At 43.7% G+C, this 25878-nt stretch overlaps 1 protein-coding gene across 1 annotated transcript; it reads left to right on the forward strand.

Moving 5' to 3' along the window:
* The first annotated feature begins 9425 nt into the window (after positions 1–9425).
* On the forward strand, positions 9426–25654 carry TCN1 (transcobalamin 1). Its single transcript, XM_006068063.3, has 9 exons — positions 9426–9594; positions 12041–12220; positions 13195–13335; positions 15242–15397; positions 16630–16808; positions 19837–20020; positions 21946–22129; positions 25033–25151; positions 25457–25654. Exons 1-9 carry the CDS (start codon positions 9516–9518, stop codon positions 25516–25518), a joined length of 1284 nt encoding a protein of 427 aa, XP_006068125.2. The 5' UTR covers positions 9426–9515; the 3' UTR covers positions 25519–25654.
* Positions 25655–25878: the final 224 nt, after the last annotated feature.

The following is a 25878-nucleotide window of genomic DNA, read 5'->3' on the forward strand; positions in this document are numbered from 1 at the left end:
TTACTTTGCCAACAAAGGTACATCTAGTCAAACTATGGTTTTTCCAGTGGTCATGTATGGATGTGAGTTGGAGTATAAAGAAAGCTGAGTGCCAAAGAATTGATGCTTTTGAACTGGGGTGTTGGAGAAGACTCTTGAGAGTCCCTCAGACTGCAAGGAGATCAAGCTGGTCCATTCTAAAGGAAATCAGTCCTGAATATAGATTGGAAGGACTGATGATGAAGCTGAAGCTCCCATACTTTGGTCAGCTCATGTGAAGAACTGACTTATTTGGAAAAGCCCCTGATGCTGGGAAAGATTGAGGGCTGGAGGAGAAGGGGATGCCAGAGGATGAGATGGTTGGATGGCATCACCGACTCAATGGACATGAGTTTGAGCAAGCTCCAGGAGATGGTGATGAACAGGGAGGCCTGGTGTGCTGCAGTCCATGGGGTAACAAAGAGTCAGACAAGACTGAGTGACTGAACTGAACAAGTGGCTAAGACAAAAATTTGGAAGTTATGGTGAAGGTGCAGAAATTATGGTAATTTAGAGTAGAGTCATGGCAGTAAAGGCTGAAAGATGCAGGTCCCTAAAGGTACAATGTTTGACACTGATAAGATCAGTGATTAAGGAAGACAGAGGTTATCAGGCTTGACAACGAGATTCCATGCCAAGGTCCAGCCCCGGCTGATCCAGGGTATTCGAAGGGGAGACGGCGTTGGCGACTATTTATTTATTTATTCATCAAAGATATAAAGAATAATAGACTGAGGATAGCTCAGTAGGAAAATTCAGTGGAGAAAAGAAGCTGAGTAGCTTGGTTTACACGGAAAATCAATATAACCCGTGACACCAGGTTAGCTCTGACCACGGAGGCCGCAGGCGCCCTCTCGAATAGCAGAAGGTGCCTCACCTTAGACACCTTCTCGAGTGGGTCTTAGAAGCCCAGACAAATAAATGGTCGCAGAGGATATCCGCGCTCCAGATGGACACTCAGCTGAAAATTGAGGGGAAGAATGACATGGGGAGACAAAGCGTTGGTGAGCAAGGCCCGTAGCTTTATTTTCAACAGGGGCTTTTATACCCTAAGTTACACATAGAGGATAATAGGGGATGCAAAGTCAGCAGTCTTTGATCTTTATCAAAAACTAGAGTTTCTTTCCTGCAAATTTATTGTATACAAATGGTTTACGTGATTTACATCATCTTCTGGCCAGAAGGCCTATTAACATTTTATGACTCTTGATAAAGACTTATCAACAAAGGCTTATTTTCTCTAAGAGTAATTATTTTAAGGTTTGGCGCCATCTTCCGAAGATAAAATTGCATTCCTATAGGGCGGATGTGTAATGGGTTTACAACAAAGGAAAGAATTTATTACCTTAAGGGTCTAAAGTTACTAACACCAAGGCCACTACTTATTTCTTCTACATACCAACTATTAATTAATACATATTCAAGGATACAATACAGGGGATGTGGAAACTTCGCAACAAGCATTGGCTCATCAATGAAATCTTTTACTAGTTTTATTCTGACAGTTTCTAACTCTCTGAGAGGCTCTAAGCTATTTGAATATCTTAGGCTTCCCCTGCCTCTCGAGGCTGGGAGACTGTAAACAATCGTATGCATAGCTGTAGGTGTCCGGGTAAACTTGTCAGGCGAGTTAGAGAGCCATCTGAGGGGTTTGGATTTAAACACTCCTAATTGCCCAGGAACTTTATTAATTGGAGCTGTAAGTTAACTCTTTGTCAGAGAGAGCAAGATGGTGGTGGGGTACAGCCCCCAGTAAAGTCAGAGGTGAGAGCACAAAGCAATAAAGTAGGCAGACTCTGGTTTTGGGGGGTAGATGCTCGAGAATATCCGGGGGGACTCCCGAGGCTCAATCCTGCCTTTGTGTATGCCAAGCCTCCTTCCTCATGACCTTTGTCACGAGTGGAACTTCTCTCGCTGGCTCCTGGCAATTCCAGGTATATACAACTGAGTTGATAGTTATTAGCGAGAAAACAAGTTAACAATTATGCACCGCCTTTTATGTACTAGGTACTATTCTAATCACCCTTATGGTAACCAATCAGATTTTTACAGATCTTAGGAGACAAGAGCTATTATTATCTACAGTTTACTGACAAGGAAACTGAGACTCAGAGAGGTTAAGGCAAGTACCTAACATCACACAGCAAAGATGGTGAAATGAAAATGATATCACTCACATGTGTCTGTCTCTCTGCAACCCCATGGACTGTGGCCCACCAGGTTCCTCTATTTATAAAATTCTCCAGGCCAGAATACTGGAGTGGGTAGCCGTTCCCTTCTCCAGGGGATCTTCCCAACCCAGGGATCAAACCCAGGTCTCCCGCATTGCAGGCAGATTCTTTACTGTCTGAGGGCTTCACAGCAAAGACGCTAGTACTAAAGAAGGAGCAAGTTAGCAGTAGAAGAAATAGATTTCAACTCTGGGTATTCTAATTTTGAGATTCTTATGAGTTATGCAAGCAGAAATGTGGAGAAAACATCTGGCTATAAGTTGGGGCTCAGAAGGGAATCTAAGGCAGGAATAAAAATTTGGGAAATACTTGAATATTTGAAGGATTCAACCTGGATGTGAGAACACTAGAATTTGTAGCATGAGAAAAAGTGATAGTTTAATACAAAGCCCTGAGAACATAAAGCATTTAAAGTTTAACTATATATAGTGAGTACAAAGAAGCAGCAGTCAAAAAAAAAGGAGGACAGTCAGGGGTGGAGGTTGGTGCTCTTGCTAAAGAAATGATGTGGGAAATGTGTCTCAAACTGGAGTATCAGTTACATTCACGGCTTTTAGAGTTCAGGTAGAAAAGATGGCCAACACAATGGGAAAAGTTATTTGCAAATCATATGTCTGATAAGGGACCTGTATCTAGACTATACAAGGAATTCTGCCACAAAATACTAAAAAGGCAAATGATCCAATTTAAATATGGGCAAAGGATCTTTTTGGAGTGGGGGAATGTTCTGTAACCGATTGTGGTTCTGGCTGCACTGTCTGAATGCGGAAGATCACGGAACCAAAAGCCACTGAGACTGCCCTATGTGGCTGAATTGCATAGGCTGTAAATGATATCCCCAAAAGAAATCTGTTTTTTAAAAATGTGGTCAAGTTAGGAGAAAACTGAAAGCATTAGGGGATCCTAAATTAGCCAAGATTAGATGACAGTACTCAACCAGTCCATTCTGAAGGAGATCATCCCTGGGATTTCTTTGGAAGGAATGATGCTGAAGCTGAAACTCCAGTACTTTGGCCACCTCATGCGAAGAGTTGGCTCTTTGGAAAAGACTGTGATGCTGGGAGGGATTGGGGGCAGAAGGAGAAGGGGACAACAGAGGATGAGATGGCTGGATGGCATCACAGACTCGATGGATGTGAGTCTGAGTGAACTCCGGGAGTTGGTGATGGACAGGGAGGCCTGGTGTGCTGCGATTCATGGGGTCGCAAAGAGTAGGACACGACTGAGCGACTGATCTGATTTGATCTGAACCATCAAAGACAAGATTGGACCAATTACTATAATTAGTAACAGAACCAGAGTGACAATGAGAGTGTTTTGCCTAATAGACACTATTTAATGAATAATGAAGTGGCTAGAAATGAAATGGATGGTCAGCTTACAAAAGTATTGCTTGAACTATGTAACTGGAAAAATTCTAAGCATCATATCGGTTTTATACTGTGGCATAGCTAACTACTCCAAAATCTAGTGGATTAACAATCATTTTCTTAAATGTATGGGTCAGCAATTTGCTCTGGATTTAACTAAATAGTTATTCATGTTATTTTATTCATTTGGTGGCTCAGCTGATGTGAAATGATCTAAAATCTCCTCTCTCCAAGTCAGGAGTTGGCAGACGGACAGCTAGACTGTCTCAGTTCTTCACTATATGGTCCTTCCAGTAGGCCAGCTTTATCCACACATAGTAGGTCTTCAGATTCACACAACAGAACTCAGTGCAAAAGCAATTTTTCAATCTTCCTCTTAACATCACATTTTCTAACTTCCTGTGGACCCAAGTAATTCACATTAGCAAGCTCAAATTGAAGCCTAGAATTAAGCAGATCTCCTGTATGGAGACATAAACATTACAAACATTCATGTCCAGGTATCACCTAAAGCCTTGAGATTTAGGGACTTTCCTGGCAGTTCAATGGCTAACACTTTGCCTTCCAGTGCAGAGCGTGTGGATTCAACTCCTGCTCCGAGAGGTAAGCTCCCATATGCCTTGAGGCCAAAAGACCGAACACGAAATAGAAGCACTTTTGTAACAAGTTCAATAAAGACTTCAGAATTTGTTAGTGTTCACTCAGTCATGTCTGACTCTTTGCAACCCCATGGACCACAGCACACCAGGCTCCTCTGTCCTCCACTATCTCCTGGAGTCTGCCCAAATTCATGTCCATTGAGTTGATGATGCCCTCAAGCCAGCTCATCCTCTCTCACATCCCCATCTCCTCCTGCCCTCAGTCTTTCCTGGCATCAGGGTCTTTTCCAATAAGTCAGTTCTTCATATCAGGTGGCCAAAGTATTGGAGTTTCAGCTTCAACATCAGTCCTTCCAAAGAATATTCAGGACTGATTTCCTTTAGGATGGACTGGTTGGATCTCCTTGCAGTCCAAGGGACCCTTGAGAGTCTTCTCCAACACCACAGTTCAAAAGCATCAATTCTTCTGCACTCAGCTTTCTTTATAGTCCAAATCTCACATCCATACATGACTACTGGAGAAACCATAGCTTTGACTAGATGGACCTTTGTCAGTAAAGTTACGTCTCTGCTTTTTAATATGCTGTCTAGGTTGGTCATAGCTTTTCTTCCAAGGAGCAAGTGTCTTTTAACGTCATGGCTGCAGTCACCATCTGCACTGATGTGGGAGCCCCCAAAAATAAAGTCAGCCACTGTTTCCACTGTTTCCCCATCTATTTGCCATAACGTGATGGGACTGGATGCCCCATCTTAGTTTTCTGAATGTTGAGTTTTAAGCCAACTTTTTCACTCTCCTCTTTCTTTTCATCAAGAGGTTCTTTAGTTGTTCTTCACTTTCTGCCATAAGGGTGGTGTCATCTGCATATCTGAGGTTATTGATATTTCTCCTGGCAATCTTGATTCCAGCTTGTGCTCCATCCAGCCCAGCATTTCTCATGATGTACTCTGCATATAAGTTAAATAAGCAGGGTGACAGTATACAGCCTTGACGAACTCCTTTTCCAATTTGGAACCAGTGTGTTGTTCCATGTCCAGTTCTAACTGTTGCTTCTTGACCTGCATACAGATTTCTCAGGAGGTGGGTCATGTGGTCTGGTACTCCCATCTCTTTAAGAATTTTCCAGTTTGTTGTGATGCACACAGTCAAAGGCTTTGGCATAGTCAATAAAGCAGAAGTAGATATTTTTTTGTAACTCTTTTGCTTTATTGATGATCAGATGGATGTTGCCAATTTGATCTCTGGTTCCTCTGCCTTTCCTAAATCGAGCTTGAACATCTGGAAGGTCACAGTTCGCATACTGTTGAAGCTGGGCTTGGAGAATTTTGAGCATTACTTTGCTAGCATGTGAGATGAGTGCAACTGTGCACTCATCTCATCAGGTGGCCAAAGTATTGGAGTTTCAGCTTCAGCATCATTCCTTCCAATGAATATTCAGGGTTTATTTCATTTAGCATTGACTGGTTTGATCTCCTTGTTGTACAAGAGACTCTCAAGAGTCTTCTCCAACACCACAGTTCAAAATTATCAATTCTTTGACTTTCAGCCTTCTTTATGGTCCAACTCTCACATCTGTACATGACTACTGGAAAAAACCATAGCTTTGACTTCCTGTGGACCCAAGTAATTCACATGACCAAGCTCAAATTCAAGTCTAGAATTAAGCAGGTCTCTGGTATGAAGATATAAATTTTACAAACATTCATATCCAGGTGTTGCTTAAAGCCTTGAGATTTAGGGACTTCCCTGGCGGTCCAGTGGCTAAGACTTCACCTTCCAATGCGGAGGGTGTACAGATTCGATTCCTATTCAGGGAAGTGAGATTCCCACATGCCTCGTGACCAAAACATCAAAACATAAAACAGAAGCAATATTGTAACAAGTTCAATAAAGACTTTAAAAATGGTCCACATCAAAAAAAAAAAAAAGCCTTGATATTTAATGAGATCACTAAAGGAAAAAGAAGAATTCTAGGAACTGAACCCTAGAATATTACAGCTTTTAGAAAATCAGGCACCCTAGGGTACACCAGCGTGAGAAAACCAAAAAGGACCAGTCAGAAAGTTAGGGGGGAACTCCATAAAAGGATGGTGCTCCAGACTATTAGAGTGAGTATTTAAGGAGAAAAAGAGTCATCAGTTGTCAGGTGAGGTAAATGAGGATTCATCGTTCCTGATATAGTAACTAGGAAAGCATGACGCATTTTTAAAATTGTATTTTGAAGAGGCTGGAGAACTGTGCAAGTAACACAGACAAAACACAGATGTGGTAGGGTATGACCAGTAAGTGAATCTGTCTATTGAAAATGGACAACTGAGGCAAACCCAGGGACGAGCAACACATGAGCACTAGCAGAGGGAGAAAATGGAGGAAAAGGTGTCATAATTAAGTCCTTAGCTAAGCTGATAGATTCTATTTCTCCCAACTTTATTGACAAAAGTTGTGTATATATATTTAGGTGACCAACAAGATGACTTGATATACATGTGTATTATTAAATGATCACCATAATCAAGTAATTAACATATCCATCATCTCATATGGCTACCATTTTTTTGTATGTGAGGGGGAGAACACGTAAGATCTACTCTTAGCAACATTTCAAGCTTACAAGATAATATTAACTATAGGCACTGTGCTGTACATTAGATCCCCAGAGTATATTCATCTTATAGCTGAAAGCTTGTACCCTTTGTCCAACATTTCCCTGTTTCCCCCAAGCCACAGCCCCTGGCAACTACCATTTTACCATCCACTTCTAAGAGTCTGACTCTTTTTAGATGCCACATTTAACTGATATCACACAGTGCTTGTTTTTCTCTAACTTATTTCACTTAGCATAATGCCCTCAAGATCCATTCATTTTGTTACAAATGGCAGAATTTCCCTCTTTCTCATGGCTGAAAAATATCCCAGTGTGTGTGTGTGTGTGTGTATCACAGTTTCTTTATTCATTCATCAGTTGACAGACACTTAGGTTGATGCCATAATCCTGGCTATTGTCCACAATGCTGCAAAGAACATGGGGATACAGATATCACTTTGAGGTGCTGTAATCATGCTTGTTTCACAACCAAAGAATTGCTAATAGTTAAAGCTCAGGGGTTTGCTGGACTGGTTCCTGTTTCTCTTAGACCTTTTTGCTCTCTTTCTGCCTTTGCTCCTGTTTTTCGGGAAATATATGACCACTGGCCCATAGAACAAATGTGCTGATCTGGACAGTGTAAAGACCATACTCGGTTCCAACATCAGCAAGGCTTCTCGTGATGAGAAGAGCAGCGTAGCCCCAGCACACGGCCTGCAGCCGTTTCCTGCTTCCCTTCTTCTGTAAATCCCGGATAACACCTGGGGGGTTGAGAGTTGGTTCTTTCGGACAGAAGTGCACCATCTCCCCAGGTTGCAAACTTCCTTAAAATAAAGCTACTTTTCCTTTACCCAACACTTGTCTCTCAGTAAGGTTTCTTGAGCAACAAGCAACAGAGCCTGAGTTCTGTAACAATACTGATTTCATTTCCTTTGGATGTATACCCAAAACTGAGATTGCTGAATCAGACAATAGTTCTATCTTTGATTTCTTAAGAAAATGCCATACTGTTTTTCATAACAAAAAGCTATGACAAACCCAGATAGCATTTAAGTTTAAAAAGCAGAGACATTACATTGCTGACAAAGATCTGTCTGTCAAAGCTATGGTTTTTCCAGTAGTCACATACGGATGTGAGAATTGGACCATAAAGAAGGCTGAGTGCCAAAAAACTGATGCTTTCGAACTGTGGTGTTGGAGAAGACTCTTGAGAGTCCCTTGGACTGCAAAGGAGCTCCAACTAGTCAATCCTAAAGGAAATCAACACTGAATATTCATTGAAAGGACTATTGCTGAAGTTCAAGCTATAATACTTTGGCCACATGATGCAAAGAGCTGACTTATTGGAAAAGGCTGATGCTGAGAAAGATTGAAGGCAAAAGGAGAAGGTGGCAGCAGAGGATGAGATGATCAGATAGCATCACTGACTCAATGGACATGAATTTGAGCAAGCTCCTGGAGATTGTGGAGGACAGAGGAGCCTGGCGTGCTATACTCCATGGGGTCGCAAAGAGTCAGACACAGCATAGCGACTGAAGGGCAACAACAACCTTATCGGATAGAAAGTATCTAATGAATATTTTTTCTCCCATTCTCTAGGCTGCCTCCTTATTTTGCTGATGATTTCCTTTGCTATGCAGAAGCTTCTCCGTTTGATATAGTGCTGCTTGTTTATTTTTCTTTTTACTATTTATGCTCTTGGTGTCATATCCAAAAAGATCACTGCCAAGACAAATGTCAAGGAGCCTCTTCCTCCCTGTGTCTCGTGTACATCCGCCAGGGCTGTTTACCGGTTTCATTTGGTGCTGTCGTGTTTGCTGGCTTCTTTGGAAGCTCAAGTCCGTTTCCTTTGGTTTGCTTTCTCAACACAGCCCTCCTCAAGGACTCCACTGGGGTTTTACAACATCCCACCTGAAACCTAAAGTTTTCAGGTGGGAACTTTTGTCCATGAATGACTGCTAAGATTACTATTTCTGTGGGGGGATATATCGGAGAGTTTGTATTCCACCACCTTGCTGACCCTGAGCAAACATTTTAAAGCCAGAGTATTCATTAATAGTTTTTGGACATTTCTTACACGTAGCATGTAGCATCCTTCCTGGCACACTCAAATTCCACATCTGATGTATATCTCAATGTTTTCCTCCTGGGCCAGAAAACTCTCAGGGAAAACTCTTGGGGAAAAAAAGAAATCTTAGGTCAAAAACCACTATGCCTAAAATTTAAAAAAAAAAAAAAAACTATGCCAAAGACCTTCCCATGTGCCAAGCTCCCCCATCCTGCCTGCTCCAACTTCAGAATTACAACTTCTGCTTCCATTTGTATATGTTGTAAGTCCTGCCCCCATCACATTTAATCTCTTAGGAAACATAATTTGCTTATACATCTAGAGTGAAATGGGAAAGAGGGAACATTACTGAAAAGAGTCATTCACATAATTTATTCTCATTGGACTGAAGGGAATTTGAACCCTAATGGTTTAAGATGGGAAACAAAGAAATATTATTTCCTCATTCTCCCTAGCCATATCTTTCAAGTCTTCCCAGTTTATTACGTTATTTGGGCAAATGCACCTGACCACACCTCCTGACATTACTCAATATTTGCTTGAGTAAAAGAGACTGAGGCAAACGGAAGGAGGAGCTCCCAGTACCCTCTGTCCATCACCCATAAAGAGCCAGCCCAGCCTCACCATTCCTGAGCACGGCTGGAGAGATGAGACCATCACGCCACCTCCCCCTAACGGGGCTGCTATTCTTTTCTCTTATTCCAAGTCAACTATGCCAGATCTGTGGTGAGTATGCTTTGAGCTAAAATTGCTCTAAACTTTGAGCATTTTGAGCTATGAGCTAAACACAGCACGGCAGTCTCCTGGAGGCTACCGTGTACTTACCTGAGAAAAAGACCCGGTTCCAACGCTGGATGTCGTTGGATTCTGTGAGTAACCTACAGGGTGGCGGGAGATGCGGAGGACAGTTCTACGATGCATGTTGTTCTAAGAGGGCTCAGAGATTCAGTATTAACTTGTTTCACTCTTCTTCCTAGGCTAAGATCCTTTCTACCACAACAGCCCTGTCAAGAAACTGTCTTTTCTCGTTCATTTTTAAGAACAAAAAATTCATGATCTCAGAAAAGTTTTCAGATCATGGAAAGATACTTTGTGACTTTGAGATACAATCTATTTTTAGGAAGTTCAACACAGAGGTTTTGGGTTAACTCCTTTGTAACCACACAGAAAAAAGTAATGTTAATAACGTCTTTCACATAATGAAGATTGCTCTCTTGTCCTTACTGAGTTTAGATATTCTATGCTGTACATCTTCCTCTTTTCAACTCTTCCCCACAGGACACAGGTAAAAACCCATCATCTCTCCTTTGGGTAGAGGCTCCAGAGAGTGTGTGATTCTATTAAAAAATACTAAGTGAAAAAGGAAAAGCTGGTCTCAGGTCTAGTGTGACCCCTTAGTAACTGAATGAACCAATGCTTTTTTAACGTTTATTTATTTGTTTATTTGGCTGTGCTGGGTCTTAGTTGTGGCATGTGGGATCTAGTTCCCTAGCCAGGAATCGAACCTGGACTCCCTGCTTTGGAAGCACAGAATTTTAACCACTGGACCAACAGGGAAGTCCCATGAATCATTTTAGCTTCATCCATAAATGAAGAATAACCAGAGAAGGTTGTTGAAACAGGTGCTTTTTTAAAGTATTATATAGCTCACAGGTTCATGATTTCTCTATTAGAATTCTTTACCATGGAATTGAGCTTCAAACCAGGCCAAAGGTGATGCTACTCTGTGGTACCAGCTGCGGCTACATCTCCCTGGTCTCTCTAGCCTACAAGAAGAAATCCATCCCACAGCGGAAAGATGAAAGCTTAGAACCTGCCAACTCTTAATTCTTTCTCCTGGCCTGTCATTTCCTCAGTTGTGGCATAAGAACAGGGGTTCTCCATCGAGCTTTTGAGGTTTCATTCACAGTGCAAAATAATTAACTTTGCTTTTAGTAGTTAAGGAAGTTGACCTGAGTTGTTCCTTTACCAGGAACTAAAGAAGTCTATTTCAGTGCCAAAAAATCTGCTGAGCCGAATCTCAGAGGTGACTCACAATTGTCCAATTATGCCCGTAACAAACCATGACCTTTCTCAATCACGCCATTCAGATCTTCCTGACTCTATTAAAGGCAGGTGGGCAAGAAAAACAACATTTCCTGGAGTCGCTAAGGATAGTGACAGAAATTTGAGTTGAGCTAGAAGTAATAATACAAACAATATCTTATAGCTTATTTGGTGGTTACTTGTCCATTATCTTTGGCTATTTCTTGACTTCTTGAAGTCAGGAAAGTTACATAACTTACCCCCAGTTGTAAGCTAAGGAATGAAGACCCCAGGAAAGATCTTCCTGAGCCCAAGGTTCACATTCTTTCCACTATTCCCCAAGCCCATGAGACAATCTGAAGATGGGAAGGATTTTCTTAGGTGATGGTCAAAGTATGCTGAGAAATATTTTCAGTGATGGTTAACTCTTCTCCTCCTCCAGGTTTCTTGGGAGCTCTGGATTCTCTTTTTAATTCCACAGTGTAGAAGGACTCCCTCCATCCTTGCCCCTGGGACTTGGACACACTGAGGGCTAAAACTGGAAGGTTTTTCAAAGGGTCCTCCCTGCTGAATAATGCCTTGATCTTGATGCCCGGCCAGTTGGGCAATCAGACAATGCAGCTCTGGGGTCAATCACTAGTGACACGTAGAACTTTTGCCTTCTTCCTCTTCTCTCTCCTTCTTGTCAGCATTAACCCAGCTGAATAAGAAGAAGATGGAGGAGAAAATGACTGAATCCAGAAAGCAGACTAGGTTACAGGCGGGGACTTGGAAGATGTGCATTGCAGTCTCAGTTAAAGCTCCAATTACCAAGGCCCCTTAAGGACACCCTCTGGGCCTTAGTGGCTAACACACATGCACACACGCACACACGCACACGCACACACACACTAGAGCTACCAGGCAGGACACAATGGTAAGGCTGATCCAGTTGTTTAAATATTTAACACTTCCATGCTGGCTGGCAAAAAAATAATACATGGCAGAGTGGGGCTCCAGACCGCCCTTGTATCATTCCAGCAACATTGCCAGGGGCTACCAAGTGGGTCTGTGTCTGTGCCAGATCTGTTACTAAATATTTTAATATCATTCTTGTTCTTAGCCCTAATATTCTATGCGTTTCTTATGTCCTCTCTCCCCTCCATAGTGGTAAATGAAACGAACTTCTGGCGTCTAGAACCTCTGATAAACAGGATGCTAAATGCAAACTACCCCAAAGGAACCCTAGGTCTCAATGTTCTGTTGACCTTCAGACTTGTTGGGATTAAGAATCAAAGCCTAGAACAACAGCTGAGGCAACAAATCAAAGAAGACATAAACAGCGGAGGTGAGTGCCTGTATTCCCCGGAATATTTAGGGAAAGACTTACCCATCTATAAAGATGATCTCCAGTGAGTCCTAGAAATTGTGTGTCCAAGTCATCCCTGGTACATCCATCTTAGCTGTAGAAAACTTGAGATGAACAGAAGTAGAAATAAAATATTGTACACGTGAAACTTATATAATGTTATAAACCAATGTTACCTAAATTAAAAAAAAAAACTAGTTCAAGTATGTAGTGGTGTTTTTTAAAAATAAAGTTCACATAAAATTTTTTTTAATTGAGGTGACAAAAAGGTACCTCAAATCCTCAACCCCCTGCCACTTACTGTAGAGTGAAGCTTTCCTTCTTTGGGCCCTGAAAATAGGAAAAGCAAAAGAAATCATACACTCTCATCCATTAAGATTTACATCATTGAGTTGAGTTCATGACCAGACAAGAGCGTGGGCCACAACCAAGAAAGCTGACGGCAGAGAGGTGACCATAGCGTTGTGGAGACATGGACTGGAATCGAGACCAGATTCCACACTGAAACTTTCATTTCAACACTGAGCTTTCTAATGAGTATAAGGGGAAAATACAGCCACCCCTACCTACCCAACAATATTATTGTGAGGATAGGAGGAGCCTGAGAATTTGGATATTTTAAATACAAGTCGATTATTCCTATCCTGGTGAGATGGTGCCCTCAAGGAGGAAGATCCCAGGGATTTATTATTTATCTATCTCTATTCTTTGTTTAAGGATTTCTTGATTCCAGAAAGAGCCTGCAGCTTCATGGGAAAGACCAAGGTCTAGGTTGCACTCATACAGTACCGCTAGAAAAGGCTCTGTTTCCAGGGACGAAGAAGAGGACAAGAAAACATTAATAAAGAGTAGAACAGGACAACAAAGTGACAGCAATATAAATCGCAAGGGAGACAAGAGGCAAAAAAATCGTACGCATGTACCTTGTTTAACTTGAATACTTTTCTTTTCAGAGATGGAGTTAACCTTGGGAGAGCTTGCCTTGGGTATTCTGGGTTTGGGAGCATGTGAAAATCAGGATGAAGAGTTTATACATGGTGCTCGTCTGGTTAGCAAACTTGAAGCCAAATTCCAAGCAGAAATTCAGAATATGGGTGAGAATCACATGCTCAGAGGCCCTGGATGTCTTTGTCTCTCCTCCACTGATTCATAACTGTATGAAGTTTCTACCTACTCGTTCCTTCTCTTTTTCACTCCACTCATCTCACTATACCTTTGAAGACCACTTTCCCTTCTTCTTTCTTTCAGATGCGTCTTGAGTTTTCTTTTCCAATATGTTCAATTAAGCATTGACCCTACATCAAGCTTACCTTGCACTGGATGATAAATACACACACCCACACGCAAACACACAGGTCACAGGTCTCTAGTCCTTCAGAAGCTTGGCTTTTGGACAGATTACACCAGAAATAGCTGATCAAGATGAGACATTGTGTCATAAGCACCAAAGTGCACACTTAATGATTGTAGTACAAGAACAAAGATGGCAAAAGCACTGAAACATAGGTTGATCATCACGGCTACTAGTGAGATACATTTCTGGGTTCTAGTTCTAGCTCTGTAACCATCTGAACATCAGGATAGTATTTTTTTCATTTTTATTGGAGTGTGGTTGACTTATAATATTGTATTAGTTTCTGGTGTACAGCAAAGTGAATCGATTATATATTAGTAGCCATCTGCCCACTCTTTTTTTAGATTCTTTTCCTCTAGAGGCCATTCCAGAGTGTTGAGTAGGCTTTCCCGTGCTATACAGCAGGTTCGCATTAGTTATCTATTTTATATACAGGAGTGTGTATATGGGCTTCCCTGGTAGCTCATATGGCAAAGAATCTGCCTGCAATGCAGGAGACCCGCCTTAATCTTGGAGAAGGAAATGGCAACCCACTCCAGTATTCTTGCCTAGAAAATCCCAAGGACAGAGGAGCCTGGAGGGCTACAGTCCAGGGGGTCCTGAAGAGTCAGACACGACTGAGCGACTGGGCACATACCATGTGCCAGGCCCGGGTGCAATCTTGCTGCTGCTGCTCCATATGCTTGCCTGGAGAATTCCACGGACAGAGGCTACAGTCCATGGGGTTGCAAGGAGTTGGACGTGACTGTCTATATGTCAATCCCAGTCTCCAATTTATCCCTCCCCACCCACTTATCCCTTGGTATAGCCATAAGTTTGTTTTCTACATCTATGACTCTACTTCTGCTCTGTAAGTAAGTTCATTTGTACCTTTTCCTCAGATTCCACACATAAGTGATATGATAATGCTGTTTGTCTCTCTGTGTCTGACTTAACTCAGTATGATAATCTCTAGGTCCATCCACGTTGTTGCAAATGGCATTATTCTGCTCCTTTTGATGGCTTAGTAATATTCCATCATATGTGTGTGCCGCATCTTCGTTATGCACTCCTCTGTCAGCTTGCTTCTTGTCCTGGCTGTTGTAAATAGTGCTGCAACGAACACTGGGGTGCACAGATCTTTTTGAATTAGTGTTTTCTCAGGATACATGCCCAGGAGTGGGATTGCTGGGAGAACAGTATTTTTATCTCTTTAATGCCGAATTGCCTCAGGCATAAAACAAAAGGAGTTGAGTTGAATTTGGTGGCCCTAGAAAGTGAAAGTGTTAGTTGTTCAGTCGTGTCTGACACTGCGAGCCCGTGGACTGTAGCCCGCCAGGCTCCTCTGTCCATGGGATTCTCCAGGCCAGAATACTTGAGTGGGTAACAGTTCCCTTCTCCAGGGGATCTTCCTGACCCAGGGATCGAACCTAGGTCTCTTGCATTGCAGGCAGATTCTGTACTGTCTGAGCCACCAGGGAGCCCTTGGTGGACCTTAAAAGCCTTTAAGTGCCTCAAGTTTGCAGTTTCTCTGAACAATCTCTCCCCTCTCTTATTCACCTCTCTTTAAATGTAAAGAAATGGAGACAGAGTAAGTAGAAATAAGCTTTAAATGTACTGTTCCAGGACCACCTGTGTCAATAAGGTGTCGCTTCCCTCCCTGACAGAGGCGCACGACGGCAACCCACTGACCAACTACTACCAGCTCAGCCTGGCCCTGTTGGCCTTGTGTCTGTTCAACGGCAGCTACTCAATCACCAGTGTTACTGATTACTTCACTCCTGAAAATAAGAACTATTATTTTGAGGACCAGTTCTCAGTAGGTAAGTCATTAAACCCAATTCCCTTGGTTTCAAGGACATGGGCACCAGGAGGCCTTGTCTTTTATATTTTTCTACCAATAAGTACGTGAGTTTTTTCTTTCCTCACTACCCTAGTCTTCTCAGAAGAGGATTTTTTTAGAAGAATGGATATTGGATGGTTTCTAGGCCTCTTTGTAGATGTGCAGTACAGGAAAAGGGCCCAGTTCCTTCTCCCCCTTTTCTCTGAGTAGCCAATGGATGTTAGCTCTCAAGTTTAATTTTCCCACTTGTAAAATGAGGATAGATCATGGGGATTATCAGATAAGACATCTTAGGAAGCATAAATGTTACAGAAAGGGAATGTGGTGGAATTCACCTATCTCAACCCTGCATCTTTCTCTAACCCACTGGGATCATTTGGATGTGTGAGCTCACTTGAACAGTACACTCTCTCCAGGGGTAAGATGCAATATTTTGGTCAATAAAGTGTGTATCCATCATGGGAAAGGACCAGAAATTTCCCACTGGATCAGCTTACACGTCCAAAAAGAAGGCCCTTTTTGATAGATCCACAAACTCATTTTTCTCCAAGAAGCTCTAAGAAAGTCACCATCCAGTGTCTCAGAGTAAAAAGGAGAATGTGAATTTCCTGTATTTCTCTTTCTATGAGAGGGAAGGCACCAGACCTAAAGAAAACAGAAGGAACCAAGAAATGAGCCAGAAAAACAGGTCTTATCCTCATTCTTCTAATATCTCACCATATCCCCCCCATTAAGGATGTTTCTTGAATAAACAGTTCTCCTAAGTGCTATTTTCAAATCAGTCTAATGAAAAACTTGGAAATTTAGAGACATTTTTGTTTGGTATATTATCCTCGGTTTTCTCATTTTCTTTGCCAACGTGGCTGAAAGACAAAAAAGATGAGAACACCCACGACGTAAAAGCAGACTGTTTCTGCGTTTGCACCGACAAATCGATATGTGTTTCTATGACCAAGATGTGAGTTCTTGCAAAGCTCGTGATTATCACATAAGGAAGGAATCTCAACATACTTGAGAGGTCAGGGCGAGAGGATGGCTACTGTATCTGGAAATTCTTCTCTTGCATCATTAACTAGCATGACCAAGCACCCTGTTCTGCCTGGAGTTCTCCTATTGTTAATTTTTAAAGTCCCACATACCAGGAAACCACTCAGTCCAGGGGGAACCCAGGAGGATTAGTCACTCGGTCACCAGTGTTTTACTTCCTGACAGATACTGGAGCGATGGCTGTTCTTGCTCTAACATGTGTGCAGAGGAATACACAAAAGAAGATGGATGTGAATACAGAGGGTAAAATCAGTAATTACGTGGCATCACTGGCAAACAAGATCCAGGCTGAGGGAAAACAGGGTCTCTTTGGAAACATATTTAGCACGGGAGACGCTATGCAGGTAAGTCAGAAGGCAAACCAGGAGACAGAGAACGGGGTCATGGCAGAAAGCAGCATCTTCCTCCTTCCCTCTTGGTCTCCTGAGGACTTACGATCCACCTGACTTTGTTTTAATCACGTGATTCCCTCCCTGCCTGAAATGTACCCCCTCTGCTTTACCCTCCACATCCAGTGTTTCTGCGCAGCTTTTCCTGCCTGCACTAAGAAATTCTGGTGCCTACTGCAATCTATTTTGTTGTTCTTTAACATGTCATTTCCTGCTTTACCACATACCACTGTTCAGTGTTTCTTCTAACCTCCCAAAGTAGGTTGTTGTTATGAAAATATGAAGTAGCAGCGGCAGTAACAGCAGCTGATAGTTATTGACATTAAGTCACTAAAGCACAACCACCCAATGGAGAAAGAATTATTACCTCCATTTCCTGGAATAAGAGCATGAATCACAGAGTACCAGTCAATCGCCTAATAGAACAAAGCCAAAGAGTGATGGAGAGGCGATGGGTCCAGAATAGTTGGTGTCAAAACTCACACTCAGTGCTTGCACTGTCCTATATATGCTCTTTGAAGACCAAGAATTTATTCCTGAGTTTAGTCACTGATCAGCTCAACTCTAAGGCGTAGATACAAGAAGAGATGAGGAAAAGCACATGGGGGAAAAAGGGATTTCACCAAGTCTTTGGTATGATTGGGGTCTGCCAGGCTGACCCGGGATGAGAGGATTTTCACAGGGAGAGAAGCAGCAAGGACAAAAACGCAGAGGTGCGTCCCGCAATTCAGGAAGATCAGCGTGTTCAGCCCAGCTGGCACAGGGCTCCTGAGGAAAACAACAAGACGATGACCACGTAAATAAGGGTCCAGTCTTAAAGACTGTCCGTGTTGCTGTTCCTCTTTATACTTGCTATGCTAGACATTAATATAAAGCAGTGGTTTCCTGTTCTGGGTGCCCATCTGATTTACCTAGAGGAGAGGAGCTTTTAGAAAATGCTAATGTTTACATCCCACACCAACTGGTTAATATACAAGTTCGGGTGCAGAGCATGGGCTTGGTCTCGGTCAGCCTACAGGTGGTATTCATTCATGGCAGGATCAAGAGCTGCTTACCCACCACATTGTTTATAAAAGAAGATATAATGTGATGAGTGTTTTTAGGATGACCTTTTTAATTTTTATTTATTTTTTGGCCATGTCCTAAAGTATGTGGGATCTTAATTCCCAGACCAGGGATCAAACCTGTGCCCCATGCATTGAGAGCATGGAAGTTCAACCACTCCACCCCATGGAGTTTTAACCCCTGGACCACCAGAGAAGTCCCTAATGAGTTTTCTTTGTGTGTTGTTTTTAATAACTCACGAAAAAAAATTAATAAATAAACCTGATTGACCACTTGGTTACCTTTAAGAGTCTTCAAGAAAAGATGGAAAGGGGAACTGTCCTTCCTCGAGAAACTACAGAACAATATCTTCAAGTTCAGTCCATCTGAGTCCTTGTCTTACTCTTGTTGTTTTTGTCTAGTCATTGAATCCTGTCCAACTCTTTTTCGACCCCATGGACTGTAACCCCCAGGCTCCTCCGTCCATGGGATTTCCCAGGAAATTAATTAATACCCTCTTAAATGTTCCTACCCTGTAATGCTGCCCCTTGAGTCCAGTTTACACCCGCTGCCTGGAGCGTTTCTGTTCAAGAACCTCTTAGACTTCCCACTGTCCAGAAACCACCCCAGGACCTTCCAGGGCTGCCAACCCGGCTCCAGCCCTCTTCTCCAGGCTGGCTCCCGCCATGCTCTGCATGTCCTCTCTACACCGGTCCTCCGAAGCCAGGAGGCATCCTCTGGGGGTCTTACTGAAACTCAGACACTCTCACCACAAAGAGGCCTGGCCCTGGCCATTCCTACGTTGTCCCCTTCAGTCACATGCTCACCTCCGCATGTTCCTACTGAGATGCCATCGTAGTTCCGAGCCCTGTTTACCTATCACCTTCTCTGCCGAACCTTCCTCTGTCTCACTAATGTTTAAGAGCTCTTCCCCTTCAGAAAGACCATGCTGCTAGACGATTCTCTTAGGCTTGTGCTGTGCTTAGTTGCTCAGTCGTGTCTGACTCTGCAACCCCATGGACGGTAGCCTGCCAGGCTCCTCTGTCCATGGAATTCTCCAGGCCAGTGGGTTGCCATGCCCTCCTCCAGGGGATCTTCCTGACCCAGGGATCAAACCCAGGTCTCCCACATTGCGGGCAGATTCTTTACCAGCTGAGCCACCAGGGAAGCCCAAGAATACTGGAGTGGGTCGCCTATCCCTTCGCCAGGGGATCTTCCCAACCCAGGAATCGAACCAGGGTCTCCTGCATTGCAGGCGAATTTTTTACCAGCTGAGCTACCAGGGAAGCCCTTCTCTTAAGGCAGAGGTCCCCAACCTTTTTGGCACCAGGGGTCAGTTTCATGAAAGACAATTCCATTTTTCCATGGAAGAGGGTGGGGGAACAGTTCAGACAGTAACCCAAATGGAGGTTCAGGAGGTAAGGTGGGTGATGGGGAGGGGTAAGGGAAGCTTCCCTGATTTGCCTGCTGCTCACCCCCTGCTGTGCAGTCCCCAGGGTGGGACTGGGGATTGGAGACACTGGTCTTAGGGCCTTCATCTTAGGGACTCCTTTACAAGAATCTGTTAACACTATTTGGTTAACACTATCTCATAGTTAAGACTCTCGTATGGTTTCAGTGTCAGCAATAAAATAAAGAGTAAATATGGTAGAGAAAGACTGTTCTCATTGATGCTGTGAAAGCTTGAATGATTAAACAATCCCCACCTCCCCACCCAAACTAGCTTATAAGCTTCTTAAAAGGTACCTTAGTGGTCTAAGGTGGTTCCCATGTAGTCAATGTCCAAGAAAGATTTACTAAATTAGATTCAAGCTTTCCCATGATGTGAAGTCTCTCCCATTCATTCTCATTTTCTCCCCTTCTCTCTCTCTCTCTCTCTCTCTCTCTCTCTCTCTCTCTCTCTCATACACACACACACACACACACACACACACACTAGGCTCTCTTTGTCTCATCGGACTATTACAAAAATGAAGCAAATTGCAGAGAAACTCTACGTGCAGTATTTGACAACATTTCTCGGGGAGCATTTTACTCACCGATTTCTGCAGCCCAGATCTTACCTGCCTTGATGGGAAAGACCTATCTGGATGTCACCAACCCTTCTTGCGGCCACAATTCAGGTATAGCACTAATGAACAAACTGTTCTGCCTTTCAGCATAACACCCAAAGTGTGTAAGACTGAGATGTCCTCAGGAACCAGTTAAACATGTCTGGGAACAGTATAACAGGTCCCAGACAGAGCTCAGTCCTCCATGCCATCAGGGACCATAACTGCCAGAGGACTTGTCCTTATTAGGGTAGTAGACGCTGTTCTTGGTTCAAACACTGACAGGGCAGCGTTGATTAACGGATAAGCATGCTTGCTGAGTCGTGTCCCACCCTCTGGGACCACCTGGACTGTCCCAGCAGGCTCCTCTGTTCATGTCATCTCCCAGGCAAGAATGCTGGAGTGAGTTGCCATTTCCTGCTCCAGGGGATCTTCCCTGCCCAGGGATTAAACCAGCGTCTCCTGCGTCTCCTGCATTGGCAGGTGGATTCTTTGCCATGAAGCCAGCTGGAAAGTGACTAAAGGGTGTCAGTCTCTCAAGCGGAGCTTTCTGATTGCTGGATGCAGAGAGATTTTCTGAGCACCATTCCCAACCCAAAAAGTATAACGTCTCTGGCTTTTCATTAGGCTCGATGCATGAGCACCCAGAGACGTGACGTTAATGGGGAAAGAATGTGGCAGTGTTATAAGAAAATTACACCTTGAACCATTAATCAAACCACTAATTTTGCAACAGGTATAAAGAGAGGAGACTTTTCCTTCTGTCTTGGTCATTTCTGGTTCAGCCACATATAGGTTTAGGGAACTTGGACAAAACCCTAAGCTTAAAAGTTTTCTACTATAAGAAATGCCAATGATAATGGTATGTAGCAGGCACTAACAAGGACTGAAGAGGATAATTCATGCAAAATAGTTAGCGCACAGTGCCTGGCACGTAATGTTCTCCATAAATGCTAATAAATAAAAGGGCAGGGGTTGGGAAAAATAGGGGAAGGATGCTAAGAGAGACAAACTTCCTGTCATAAAACAAATACTTCATGGCAATATAGTGTACAGCGTCCAGAACATAGTCAACAACATTGTCGTAGCTTTGTATGCGGACAGATGGTTACTAGAGTCACAGTGCTGATCAATTCCTCACGCAGATAAATGGTGAATCGTGTTTTACATGTGAAACTAACATAAGGTTGTGTGTCAATACTTCAGTAAAAAATTAAAAGGCCCAGGGGCTTCTCTGGTGGCTCAGTCATATGGGATCCACCTGCCAGTGCAGGAGACACGGGTTCAATCCCCAACCCGGGACGATCCCACGTGCTGAGGAGCACCCACGTACCGCGACTCCTGAGCCTGCGCTCTCGAGCCCGGGAGCCGCAACTCCTGCAGCCCGCACGCCCTGGAGCCCGCGCACCCTGCAGCCCGCGCGCCCTGGAGCCTGTGTCCACAACCGGAGGAGCCACAGCAAGGAGCAGGGCGCGGTCTCACCTGCGACTGGAGGCAGCCACCCCACTCACCGCACCTAGAGGAAGGCCCGCAGGAGCAAAGACCCAGCACAGCCAAAAACAAGCACATTAATAAAAATGACTTATCTTTTAAGACCACAAAAAGGAAAAAAATCAAAAAGCACACAAAAAAAAGAAAAGAAAAGGGGGAAGCATTATTGTATGCTGCACCAATGCAAAAAAAAAAAGAGAGAGAACAATCAGGAGCCTCTGTGAGAAATGGGAAATGGGGCAACTGATTTGCCGCAACAGCTGGAAGTTGAGGCAAACACAAGCCTTCACAAGCCGGCGAGTATCTGGTTTTAATTTGTACTTTCGTCGTCTGCGAGATACCCACTCACCCCCACCCCCCGATTGCTGATCCGGGCTTCTGGTATAAACCCTCTTCCTCATTAACGGGGAAAGAGTCGTTGCATAGCCTTGGAGAGGTGTGCAGACTCGGACATAGTTTTTATTCTTCTGAATAATATTTCTCCTCTACTTTTCTGTCTCTGCCAGTCAAATTCAACACCTGCACTGAAAAGCCAGGTACTGTGGCACCCACAAGTGCACCCGGGAACATCTTAGTCAAATACTCCGTGCGAATCAATGAGACGAGTCACACCGAAGTCACCGTGAGAAAGGGTTCCGTCTTCCTCGACGTGATGAAGGCTGCTCAGGAGAAAAATGAGACCCTATTTCGGTATGTCTATATAGTCCATGGAATTCTCCAGGCCAGAACACTGGAATGGGGAGCCTTTGCCTTCTCCAGGGCATCTTCCCAACCCAGGAATAGAACCCAGGTCTCTTGCATTGCAGGCAGGTTCTTTACCACCTGAGCTATGAGGGAAGCCCAATAGCTAACCTAAGGTTGAGGAATTTAATGTGATTATGACTCAGCAGGAATACATCTGCACCAGAGTGCAATGTACATTTAAAACACTTCTCAGTTAGTAGCTTTGCTGCTCATCCTCATGGCACAGCATGGATTTTAAAAAGGGAGGTGAAATGCTTCCTCTTCCAGCACATAGCAGATATTAATAGATAGACAGTAAATACCAGGGATCTCTCTTCTGTCAGTAGAACTCCTTCAATTAACAGAATCTAAGTCAGACATTTTGTGTCCAGAATAGTGGTTTTTAATTGGTTTTTAATCACTGACCCCTTTGAAAGTCAGATGAATGGAATTCTCATCCCAGAAAATGAACAAATGCATAAAATGTGTCATTTGTTGTTTTTTATTTTATATTGGCGTACAGTTGATTAACAGTGATGTGTTAGTTACAGGTATACAGCGAAGTGATTCAGATACCCATAAAAGTATTTACTTTTTTTCAAACTCTTCTCCCATTTGGGCTCTTCTAGACTGTCGAGCAGAGTCCCCTCTGCTGCACAGCAGGTCCCTGTCGGGTGTCTGTTTCACATACAGCAGCATGTACTTGTCGATTGCAAACTCGCAGTCTATGCCGCCCACCTCCACCAGCCACCATTTCCCCCTGGTAACCATGAGTTCATTCTCTAAATCTGTGAGTGCAAGACTTGTCATTTAAATCTGAGGTTTCACAGAGACTGGGGAGCTTCTCCGGGCCGCTTCCACCTTAGAGGAGATTCGGGGACTCAGTCAAGGCTCCCTGGCCTAGAGAGGTTAAATATTAAAATGAAAATATTGACTTCACCTCTGAAAAATATGGCTTAAATGGGTCCTTAAGCCTAACTGGCATTTATTGTGTCTAATAACATGCTCTAAGATGCAACAGAGAAAATCATATACAAGAAAATATGTATCTGTGTGTATATATCATTATAAAGCCTGTTTTCAAGTGTTTCCAGGAAGGTAGAAAAATCTGACTGAAGAATATGAAACAAATATCAATTATGTCACTTCTTAATCAGTAAACATGAACCATTAAATGAGCCTTTCCTTTTTTCTGAGAACCTCTAGGACAACCGGTTAACACTTTCTAGTACTGTTAGCGTCTTCAAACCGTTACTGTCTTGGGTAGAAGATTAGGAACCATTGATAGCAAAGTGTCTACTATGGCAGGAGAGAGGGCAGAAACCTGCCGGGGTCCAGCCCCAGCTGATCCAGGGTATTCGAAGGAGAGACGGCATAGGCGAGGGTCAGGGAACAACTGCTTAATTAAACGTTAATTAAGGATATAAAGAGTAATAGAATGAGGATAGCTCAGTAGGAAAATTCAGTGGAGAAAAGAGGCTGAGTAGCTTGGTTTACGCGGGGGACCAATAAAACTTCAAGACAAGAAGCTTGCACCACTTACGTAGGCCGCAGGCGTCCTTCCGTTCTCCCGAAGGAGAGGAGACACTGAGGCCTCCCCGGTCGGATCTTAGAAGCCCAGGCATAATTAGTAAGCATGGTGGGTTCCGCGCTCCAGATGGAGACTCAACCAGAGTGAGAGAGAGAGAGACATGGGGAGACCAGTCTTTCGAGAAACTGATCCCAATTCTTTATTTTCCATGGTCTACTTTTATACACTGAGATGTTATGCAAAAGTCACGCAGGGTCAGCAGTCCTGACTTTTATCAAAGTCAGGTGCTTCATACAAATGTATACAGAGGTCTTAGGGGTGTTACATCATCTTCTGGCCGGGGGGCCTGCTGACAATTTATGACCCTCTCCTTGTGACAGCGGTCAGTCAACCAGGACACTTATTTCTCCAGGGGTGATTATTCTTAAAACAGACGCCACCCAAATAAAGTTACATTCCTATAGGGTGAGGGTGTAGTGGGTTTTAGTTAAGGAAAGAATTTACTTAGCCTAAGGTCTAACGTGATTTATATCAAAGGTTAATACTTATTTCTTTTATATATTCATTAATGTGTGTAAGGGCAGGGGATATGGAGACTTAGCAACAAACATTGGCTCAACAAATGAAAAACCCTTCACCAATACAATTTCTAATCAGCCCACTATACTTATACTAATGGTTTTCTAACTTCTCTAAAGAACCTGTTTTTAGAAGGTTTAAAGCATCTCGTGCCTCTCACAGTTGGGAGGCTGTGAGCAATCACATGTGGCCGGACAAGCCTGTCAGGCAGGCTAGAGAACCTTCAGAGGAGTTTGTAGGTTGAAACATTCCTATCACACCCAGGAATTATTATTAACTGGAGCTCTAGGTTAACTCCTTCTCCGAAAGAGGTGGTGGGGGACAGCCCCCCGTAAAGTCAGAGGTGTAGGTAAGAGCACAAAGTAGTAAAGTAGGCAGGCTCTGGTTATGGGGGTAGATGCTCGAGGATTTCCAGGGGGACTCCTGAGGCTCGATCCCGCCTTTGCGTATGTCGAGCCTCCTTCCTCATGACCTTTGCCATGGGCGGAGTGCCTCACGCTGGCCCCCAACAGAAACCACCGGCACTGTTCCTGTAATTTGCATGGATTGTAGACTGCCTGCCTCAGAATGACCTAGAATGTTGATAAAACATGCAGATTCCTGGTTCCAGCCCAGATCTCCAGAATCAAGGAATCTGGGAAGAAGGCCAGGCGGTCTGTGTAATGTCTTCCAGTGATTCTTAGGTGCATAAAAGAAGTGCCCATGGGAGAGCTGCCTTTGAACATCCTGAATCCATGTACCAACTCGCTGTTCCCCACAGCTTCACAGTGGAGGAGACCATGTGGGGCCCCTACGTCACCTCTGTTCAGGGCATAAGGGCCAACAATAATGACAGAACCTATTGGAAACTTCTGAGCAATGGCCAGCCACTGAGCCAAGGTAAGGAGGAGGACGAGATACAGCCTTGCAGAGTGAGGCGCCTGGAGCGATCACGTGTGAGTGTGCGCTTCGGGGGGGAATGCGCCAAGGGTATGAGAGCGTACTCAGTCTCGCAGTCATGTCTGACTCTCTGTGGCCCCATGGCTGTAGTCTGCCAGGCTCCTCTGTCCGTGGGACCTCCCAGGCAAGAACACGTGGTGGAGGGGGTTGCCTTTTCCTTCTCCAAGGGTCTGGGAGAGCCAAATCCATTATTTGATGATTTGATGATCAAATCATTGGACCCACATCTCCTTCTTCCTTTTCAGGAGCTGGGAGTCATGTTGTCCAAAATGGAGACAATTTGGAGGTTCGTTGGAGCAAATACTAATAATTCAAACCTTCCTCAGCTGGGTCTGAGCCTTTTGTGGTACAGTTCTATGTGGAAATTGATCTTACACGCTCCTTTTCATTTATATCTCAATCCTCACAGCACATCAATAACCTCTACTTCTCTCTTTGAGTGTCCAATAAAAGACCAACAGCTACACAAAAAGAGCACGTTCTAATCACTTAATACCAAAGGGAATTACTATTAGAGGGAAGACTACCTCAGGAAGAAGCGAAGTGGAAAAGCTTAGACCCACCTGTCTAAGAAGTTGAGTTCTGCTCACGGTTCCCCTGCTCGCTCTCTGGGTGACCTTGGGCAACTGGGGGAGGTGGAGAGAAGGTTCTAAGTCAAATGGTGCAG

This window comes from Bubalus bubalis, chromosome 16 (genome assembly GCF_019923935.1).
Source record: "Bubalus bubalis isolate 160015118507 breed Murrah chromosome 16, NDDB_SH_1, whole genome shotgun sequence".
Lineage (NCBI taxonomy): Eukaryota > Metazoa > Chordata > Mammalia > Artiodactyla > Bovidae > Bubalus > Bubalus bubalis.

Bases quoted from the DNA above. Each gene is read 5' to 3' on its own strand.
- TCN1 (XM_006068063.3), top strand. From the start codon at position 9,516: ATGAGACCATCACGCCACCTCCCCCTAACGGGGCTGCTATTCTTTTCT. The intron at 15,398-16,629 runs GTAAGTCATTAA...ACTTCCTGACAG, and splicing joins TGAGGACCAGTTCTCAGTAG to ATACTGGAGCGATGGCTGTT. The intron at 16,809-19,836 runs GTAAGTCAGAAG...CACACACACTAG, and splicing joins GCACGGGAGACGCTATGCAG to GCTCTCTTTGTCTCATCGGA.